Below are 9,628 nucleotides of genomic sequence, written 5' to 3'. Positions count from 1 at the left end.
TTCACATTGTGATAATTCCTGCCTAATAATAATAATAATAATACTGTAATTTATTTATACCCTGCCCATCTGGCTGGGTTTCCCCAGCTGCTCTAGGCGGCTCCCAACAGAATATTAAAAGCACAATAAAACATCAAACATTAAAAATCTCCCTATAATAATAGTTAATGTTAAAATTATAATTATAAGCAACAGATTATGAATTAGATAAAAGCATGTGCTATAATGCAGCAAGAGGGGAAAAACAAGGACACAATGTGGAGGATGGGTGGGAAGTCAACTTTTAAAATTGTACTGTATTAAATTTGAATTAATTTGTTAAATTTTTTAAAAAATCAATAAAAATTAACTGGCCAAAACAAAAACAAAAAAAGTTAACCTAAGTCACCAAGGCAATAAGTGATATGCAACAAAAGCACAAATTACATCAAAAGACTATATTAAGCAAAGTACATTCAGTAATATAAAAAGGTAAAGGTACCCCTGCCCGTACGGGCCAGTCTTGACAGACTCTGGGGTTGTGCGCCCATCTCACTTAAGAGGCCGAGGGCCAGCGCTGTCCGGAGACACTTCCGGGTCACGTGGCCAGCGTGACATCGCTGCTCTGGCGAGCCAGAGCCGCACACGGAAATATAGGCAGGACCAAATTATTGGATATATACATAAAGAAGAACAGAAGCTTAAGTGCAGCAATGCAGCATTAATGGAGCAAAAATGCAGCTCCAGTATTTTTATTTTTTTTCATAGCAGGCGTGATGATGTTATCTACTGGAACAATACTTGCCAGTGACGCTAAGCTTGGGAAATTGGAGGACAGGTCTAATTTGGCACATGCTCCCTCTGCTGTATAGGTTGGCTCAAACAGTGACTGGCCCAATGTCACATAGTGAACTTCATGGCTGATTAGGTATATTAACCCAGGTCTCTCCAGGCAAAGCTCATAATGATAACCACTACATCAGCCTTCGCCAAAACATGATTGTATTATTATCAGCTGACTTGCTGCTCTTTGGGATATAATGGACCAACACAACCACCTTCATTTTTGAACTTTCTTTGGGAGTTTGGCAATAGACTGTCCTTGGAAGCTATCATAATAAATACCTGCACTTCAACATTTACCACTGCACCAACCTGGTGTTCGCCATATATCTCAAAATACAACTCCCATCAGGCCAATAACTGGCTGGGGCTCATGAGAGCTACAGTTCGAGATATATGGAGAACACCAGGTTGGTGCAGTGTTGCTTTGAGTTACAAAAAGTAACACACACACACAAAGCCAGCCAATACATTTTGGCACATAAGGCAGACCCCAAGATGGTGTCCCCCTCCCCGCTAGGGAAGAAGGGGGTGCCAGGTGAGGGAGGATCTGTCAGGAGCTCGCCCTACACTCAAGTAGGACCCTGGCAGAGACACATGCCCGACTGGCATGTTCTCTCCCTCCTGGTCGATCGTTCGGGAGCTTCAAAAGCTTTCTTCTGCTGGAACATCACAGCGACTGATACCAACAGACATCAGCACACTTAGGGATCCACAGAGTGTTCGCAGTTTGCGTAACAGACCTCAGCATTTTGGCTAATCTATTTTATTTACATATAAACACACACAGAGCACTGCAACATGGCTCTCTCTCTATAGCATCAGACAGCAAAGAGAAAGAACAAAGGACAATAGTCCCACTTCACAGAACACAGTAACACAAGCATCCTGTCTCCGTCACTTCCCTTTCTGTGGAGTCAAAACATACACCATCATGTGAAAGACAACAATCCCATGACTGCAATCACAGAGCAGGAATTCTAACAGGATCTACATCAGGAACAAAGGTAAACAGCTAAAGGACATAGCAAAAGGACTGTCACATGTAGGATGGAGCAAACTTGTTTTCCCCCCTCCTGCTCCAAAGGGTAGGACCCAAACCAATGGCTTCAAGTAACAAGAAAGGAGATTCTGACTAAACACCAGAAATAATTTCCTGACAGTAAGAGTTGTTTGACAGTGGAACAGACTCCCATTAGAGGTGGTGGACTCTCCTCCCTTGGAGGTTTTTAAGCAGAGGTTAAATGGTGATTTGTCATGTGTGAGGTGGCTGAGATTTCTGCATTTCAGTGGGTTGGACTAGATGGCCCTCAGAGTTCCTTCCAACTTTATGATTCTATAAAAGATGGACATTGGGATCTGCTGCCCCCGTGGATCTGGCTGCCTGAGGCGGTTGCCTCACCTGCCTCATGAGTAGGCCGGCCGTGCATACACATACAGGGAGAGTGGGGAACGGTCGTTTATTGGTTTGTTTTGCTTTTGTTCTTGTTTTTATTACATATTTTTATTCTCTATAAGAAGTCACCTGGACCCTGAGATCATCCTCTGAGGCCCTTCTTCATGTGTCTCCTCCAGGAGAAATTCAGAAAGTGGCAACACGTGAATGGGCCTTTTCTTCAGTGGCTCCCCATTCATGGAATGCCCTCCCCAGGGAGGCTCACCCAGTGCCTTCATTATACACCTTTATTCGCCAGGCGAAAACGTTCCTCTTCAACAGGCCTTGGGCTGATTTGACATCTGATGCCCTTTTAAATGTGCTGTGGGAGGGGGGAATTTATTGGTTTGCCATTTTTCTTATATTATGTATTTTGTGTTTTTTTATCTTGTGATATTATGTTGCCCCAAGATCTATGGATGAAGGTCGGCATACAAATTTAATAAATGATAATAATGATATTCTGCGTATTTATAATGTGGACCACCCTGAGAGCATCGCATGGAGGGCGGTATACAGATTTAATTAATAATAATAATAGTGTAATAACATCACATTGAAGCCAGAATCAAGCTAAAACAGAGCAAAACCTGCAAATCAATAAATACCTGCTGAAACTGCACAACTGCGTCCTCTTGCCAGCTTCCCGAATGGAGGCGAAACCCTAACTGCCTCTCCCCGCAAGCTCAAGCTCGCACTGTGGCGCGCATCCGTTAACAGCTGCCGTTAGCTAAGCTCCGCCCCTCCGAGCGTGCTGGGCGGTGCCACGAGCCTGTCCGGCTCCTCCTCCTCCTGGGCTCCTCCCTCTCGCAAGCACTACGCCGGGCTGCCGAGGGGACCTGCGCGCGTGCGCAGACGGCGGCTCCGGGCGCCATGTTGGCTGAGCAGGCAGGGGGGAGGCGTCGTCGTTGGCGGCGGTGATCGCTCCGGGTCTTCTTCTCTCCCTCTTCCTCCTCCTCCTCCTCCTCCTCCCCCTTTCTCCCCCGCCCCCCCCCGACGTCGCCCACCTGCTGGCCCTCCTCCCGCCCGCCCCTCCTCTCCGTCGCCGCGCACCTCGCCCTCACCCCCCCCCGGTGGCTGCCGCTGCTGCGTCGGAGCGGGGCGAGGGGGCCGCTCCCTGCTCCCGGGGGCGGCGCACCATGAGCGCCGGCGGGGGGCGGGTGTGCGACCTGTCCCGCAGGAACCCCCAGGAGGACTTCGAGCTCATCCAGCGCATCGGCAGCGGCACCTACGGCGACGTCTACAAGGTACCCGCCTTCTCCGGGGCATCCCGCAGAGCCCCTTTCTCCGCTCCCCCTTGCAAAAGCTGACCCTTCCCCCTCCCCTTTTCCACTTTTTTTTGGGGGGGGGTGTCTTTTAGCAGGACCCCCTTCCTCTCTTTGATGGTTGCTTGGCCTGCCCGCCCCATACCCGTGTCTCAGCAGCCCCTCTCCCAAATCCACACATATCCCAGTGTCAACCTCACCCCCGTTATTCTTCCCCTTTGATGTACATCGCATTAGTTCTGGGTGGAATTGGGGGCGCCACTTTCCCCAGACTTGCTCTTTTGGGGGTGCCTTGGAGGTTTGGGTGGGGGGGTGTCACCTGCAACCACAGATTTCCTTCTCTCTCTCTGACTTGTCATTGTGACACCAGCGTATCTCTCCTGTTGCAGTCCCAGTGCACCATCTATTTTTATTTATTTATTGCATTCTGAAACATCATACCTTAGGAGTGTTTCCTATACAGTCGCTTGGCATCCTGAGTAAATAATACAGACCCCCCCCCCCTCTTCCTCCTCCCCCAAAATGGGAGGATCATGGTGGCTGCAGGGCGAAAAGAAGTTGGTTGTTATGTGGGGTGGTAGGAGGTGGTGGGTCACCCTATGTCAACACAGGCCTTGTCTGTATGTCATGCCCTCCCAGCCCACTACCCTATTCCTCAGATGCTCAGCTCTTGTCAATAGACGCCAGTTTTCACCCACAACCTGACAGCTGGGTTTCCCTTTCCTGGAGGCCATTCTCAGTCTTACCAGCCAGGTTTGTCAGTACAAACCTGGCTCTGAATGACCTAACCCAGCTAGCTCAGTCCTCAGGGCCTCTGGCCAAGAAATCCCTCCTAAGACCTGTGATCTTTTGATCTATTGATCTCTTCCCCCTGGTCTCTCAACTTCTTGGCATGTTTCTTTTTTTTACTTCAGGCCCACAATCCTGACTTTAGGGGCTTGTCCCCCCCAGTCTTCCAGCAGCCCTTGAGGCTAAGAGACAGGAGTCCCATTTCCTTTTGGGCTTAAAGTGTTTTCTTACTTGCAAGGAGCTGTCAGTTTGTTATCAGAAGCAGAGTTTCCTGAGAGCCAGCTCTCTCACTCCCAGGAATGAAGTCTAGGCTGTTGACGCTTGCATTTAGGAGGTGATGGACTCTTGATAGTGGGAGCTTTAGTCGAGATTCCTGCCAGGCTCATGTTTTGGGGAGGCCTGGTCCCAAGCAGAACGTGCTCTTTAGCATTCCTGGTGAACAAGGCACAGCGTCAGACACAGCCATGTTCTGAGAAAGAAGGAATATCACAGAGTCATGCTTAACTCCATGTAAAACAAACCGCTTGCCCTGCCTTTCATCAACACCTCACTTTGACAGAGTCCCTAGGGCTTGTTCATAGCAATGTTCTAACATGCCTTTTAATCCAAGTTGTAGTGATACTCTGCTAGAATGCATGATTTACTGAGAACAACTTGTTTTACAATCCAGTGTTGCCTGTCTTTCAGTTTTCTTGCTTCTCCAAGTAATGAAAAATAAGGGAAGGTGTGTGATAAAGAAAGCCAGGATCATTTCGAATTCTTAGTAAAACGAAACAAACCACCACTATAGTCCCAAACTAGAGAGGCATGTAGACACCCTTGACTTTTAAAACCCTGCTTGGAGTGTGGCATGAGGAGAAGTGGGTTTAGATCACTCAGGAGAGCTTTGAAAAAGCCCATGAATGTTATTTTGAATTTGGAATGCCCTGAGGAGTGAGTGTACCAGGCTACGTAGTCTAGAGGTGGGCCAGATGAATGGAGGAGGCAGGTCTCTACCAAAAATCTGGTTGTGGAGACTGCGTCTAGAAATTAAGGGTTGAATTTAACTAACTAGTCCTCTCCCATGGTGCCTCTCAAACGTTCCCCCATTGGCTCAGGGTGTGTCAGGAGGACCATCCCTCCAAGAACAGAAAATAGGGGGGTTGGGGAAAGATCATTCATTGGAGCAAGCAGAAATACTTGTGCTGATGGAATGTTGAATTCCTCCATGTACGGTAAATCAGTTTTTAGGATGCAGTTCTTTGCACATTTGCCTGGAAATAAGCTCCACAGAGCACTGTGGAATTTACTTGTGAGGAAATGTCACACAATTGGGCTGTTACTTGCAATGTCTTGTTGCAAACTTAATCAGTCTGAAGGTAGTAGGTCAGATTAGCGGTCACATGGGCCTCTGGTTGCCACAGATAGATTGCTGGACTAAGATTTGATAGGACATAGGTTCAACTCACATTGCAGTTATACCTTCTTTGTGTGCCCTGGGAGGTTTGTTATCTATAAGGATGCTGCTGCTACCTTTCAGGGTTGCAGTTAACGCAGTGGTGTGGGTTTGAGGCTGAACTAAGAACATAGTGCAAAGCACTTAAAGGTAAAGGTAAAGGTACCCCTGCCCGTACGGGCCAGTCTTGACAGACTCTGGGGTTGTGCGCCCATCTCACTTAAGAGGCCAGGGGCCAGCGCTGTCTGGAGACACTTCCGGGTCACGTGGCCAGCGTGACACCGCTGCTCTGGCGAGCCAGAGCCGCACACGGAAACGCCGTTTACCTTCCCGCTGGTAAGCGGTCCCTATTTATCTACTTGCACCCGGAGGTGCTTTCGAACTGCTAGGTTGGCAGGCGCTGGGACCGAGCAGCGGGAGCGCACCCCGCCGCAGGGATTCGAACCGCCGACCTTTCGATCGGCAAGCCCTAGGCGCTGAGGCTTTAACCCACAGCGCCACCTGCAAAGCACTTAGGAGACAGTAAAAAGTAAATAACAGATGGAGGGAGCTGGTCAATTTAAATTAAACATTGAGGAAACTTATGTGATCAGAACTTCAGAGTAGCAGAACTATTTCTAACTCTTCCAGTCATACAAATGGAAGAAATGTATGATGGAAGCTACACCTTGCATCCCCCTGTACATAAATTACATTATGTATATGAAAATAATTACAATTTTTAAAAATCTGAGCTATTGCTAGCCTGAATTCCAAAGTCGTCCTTTTTAGTTGACACAAAGATCTTGTTTAGTTGACACTTTGATTTTTGTAACTATTAAGTTAAGCACTTGTGAATAATCAAGTTTTTGCATATTCTGTTAAAATGGAAATAATATTGCACAAATACACACACACACACACACACACACACGCATGCTGATACAGAAAATACTTAAATGCTGAAAAGCCACAAACTGCTTGGTTACAATATAACAACATATGTCTTACAAAGAATGTTGGCATAATATGTTAGTGCAAGAAAACCAGGAAGTGCATGTTTAGGTTAATAATATTGAGATGCCTTTTAAGTTTGATTTCCATATACATGCCATGAGGATGTCAAACAAGGTTGTGCAATTTGGAGTAGTTAAAGAGCCACTTTATAAACTTTCCTTAATCAAAACATTCTGCAGTTAATAGAACATTTGCTATTGGCAGGGGTTCACATCTCAGGTTGTCAGTGGCAAACAGAAATGTAATTCTGGCAACCAGCAGGAAATACTTCCAATACACTCCAGTGTGGGAGTCACAGATTTCTTTAAAGCTGCTGGCAGCACAGGAAGGCAGAGAATGCATTTTTCAAATGTTGCCAGGATGCATCCTGTGCTGAGATGGGGTCTTAAGTTCAAAGGAAAGAGTTGTTGTGCCCACATACACATGTATGCCTACACACACAAGCATAGTTTCTGTCATTTTCTTTTTAAAAAACCAAAAACATATTGATAGGTAGTGATAATTTATGCATCTGATTTTTGGCAAAAAAATTTGTTCCGAATCTGTGAAAATCTTTGCTTATTTGGGCCATTTCCTACATGATGCAGATGCAAACTCAGGTTTGTTGTATACACCCAAAATGCAGCTGCAGCTCCCTGGCAAATGCATCAGTATGACACGTGTGATGAATTTGGAAAATATTTTGCTGATCACATCCACTCAACTTCGACTTTACAGTGGTGCCTCGCAAGACAAAATTAATTCATTCCACGAGTCTTTTCGTCTTGCGATTTTTTCGTCTTGCGAAGCACAGACTTTGGAAAATCACCAAAGTCTTCAAAAACCTCAAAAAAGGCTACCACACCGCGTGCTATGAGTTGCTCCTCGAAGTGAATGCATGGTTTTAAGAAAAAGGAAACAAACTTGCAAGACAAAGGAAACAAACTTGCAAGACGTTTCCGTCTTGCAAAGCAAGCCCATAGGGAAATCCGTCTTGCGAAGCAACTCAAAAAACGAAAAACTATTTCGTTTTGCGAGTTTTTCGTCTTTCGAGGCATTTGTCTTGCGAGGTACCACTGTATGTTGAGAGCTTGATCTTGGGTGGTAACTGAGACAGTCAGTTATTCAATTTTGATGGGTGAATTGTGTTGTGTTGAGTCTAGAGGCGAACAAGTTGCTTTGCAGAATGAGATGAACCACTTGTTTGTTACATTGTTGTCCATCCTAGTTAGTTGAAGCTGCCAACAAGGCCTGCCTTCCCAGTTAGGTGGTGGAGGTTGTATGCAGCTTTGGAGATGGTGTACCCCAGTTTCTTTTAAGGAAGTTGTCCTGACCACAGGCTAAAGAAAAACATAACTGGATCTCATCATCCTCAATAATTATTCCTTCTCCTTTCTTGAGGAAGGGCCTAACCAAAGCGATAGAAACTCAATTATAGGCTTTCTTGGTTGAAGTTTGTTATTTGGATCCTCTCCAACCTGAGTTCAGAAACTGTCTTTTTGGACAGCAAACACCAGGAGCTAGACAGGAGGAGTGTGTCCCTGGTGACTCTGCTGGTTGATTCAATCAATCAATCAATCATGGTATCTTCCCAGAGCTTTGGGCTGATATGGGATTTAGCAGCTCTGTTTTACAGTAGTTCAAACCTAAGTGTTTGATCCCTCTCAGAAGGTGGTGCTGGGAAACTCCTGCTCAGCCCATTCAGCATTTGTCTATGGGGTTCCTCAGGGCTGTATATTGTTCTCTTTGTTTTTTGATATTTACTGTATGTGAGGCCACTTAGGGGAGGTCATATGGAGTCTGGGCTTGGGTCTTCTCATGATACTCAGCTCTCTCTCTCTTTTTCAACTGATGCCAAAGAGTTGAAACTGAACCCAGCAATGGATTGGATGTGGGCTAACAAGAAGAGATTCAATCTAGATAAGTTGGAAGTACTGTTAGCCAGTACACAAGCTAAACCTGGTTGGGGAATACAGCCTGCTTTGCATAGAGTTGCCCTCTCTCTGAAGGATTAAGTTTGCAGTTTGGGAGTGCTTCTGAATCCAGAACTGCTCCTGAAAGATTTGGTTGGGGAAGGGCTGTAGATCAGTAGTAGTGTATCTACTTTGCAAGTAAAGGGTTCCAGGTTCATCCCCCAACATCTTCAGGTAAGACTGGGAGAGATTCACACCTGAAATTCTGGAGAGCAACTTCTAGTTGGTGTAGATTATGAGTGGGGAATATTAGGTCTGTGGACCAAATATGCTCCTCAGCTCATTCTGTCTGGCCCTTGGAGCTATCCCCCAGCCATCCCTCTCACCAGCCATGTTTTATAACTGAGGCATTTTTGCCTGGCTGGAATGTGTCATTGAACTCTGATAATGTCTCTTGCTTATTTGGATGAAGGATGCAGAGGAGTGTATGAGTGGGTGTACGAACTAGCAGACTGTACTACGGCAAAATTTACATTAGTTGATTTGCTAATTCTGCCTCTGATCCTGCCCACCACTGGCAGGTAGCCCTCAGAAGGTTGCCCAGGAGGGAATGTCGCTGAAAAAGGCTCCCTGCTCCTATTATGCAGGTTGTCCATTGGCTTCCAGTTTGTTGCTGGGCACAATTTAAGATACTGATTCTTTTATATAAAGCAGGAGTGGGGAACCTGTGACCTTCCTGGTGCTGATAGACTACAACTCCCATCATCCCTAGCCATGCTGACTGGGCCTATTGGCAGTTGGAGTCCAAGAACCTCTGGAGGGCCACAAGTTCCTCATTCTTGCTATAAAGTCCTAAACCAAGCATGTCCAAAGTCTGTTTCTGGGGCCTAATCCAGCCCGTTGGTCGGTTTAATCCTGCCAGCAACTTTGGTCAGCCCCTGTGGCCCTTCACTTCATCAAATCTGGTCCTCTTTGAAAAAAGTTTGGACACCAC

General features: G+C 46.3%; 1 protein-coding gene across 8 annotated transcripts in view; it reads left to right on the top strand.

Annotated features, from left to right (window-relative positions):
* The first annotated feature begins 3,123 nt into the window (after positions 1-3,123).
* The window catches only part of MAP4K3 (mitogen-activated protein kinase kinase kinase kinase 3), a 65,986-nt gene continuing 59,481 nt past the window's right edge, over positions 3,124-9,628 (top strand). For 4 of the 8 annotated variants that reach the window (XM_079968570.1, XM_079968568.1, XM_079968571.1 and 1 more), the window contains exon 1: positions 3,125-3,504. In XM_079968570.1, the coding sequence (XP_079824696.1) occupies positions 3,397-3,504 (108 nt within the window). In that variant the 5' untranslated portion in view covers positions 3,125-3,396. Of the gene's footprint in view, positions 3,505-9,628 lie in introns of all 8 variants that reach the window. The other 4 variants (XM_079968567.1, XM_079968566.1, XM_079968573.1 and 1 more) reach the window with 2 other exon arrangements.

The sequence above is a fragment of the Podarcis cretensis genome (assembly GCF_951804945.1).
Source record: "Podarcis cretensis genome assembly, chromosome: 3".
Classification (NCBI taxonomy): domain Eukaryota; kingdom Metazoa; phylum Chordata; class Lepidosauria; order Squamata; family Lacertidae; genus Podarcis; species Podarcis cretensis.
The sequence above is the reverse complement of the archived record's forward strand: the minus strand, read 5'-3'. Positions and strand labels throughout refer to the sequence as shown.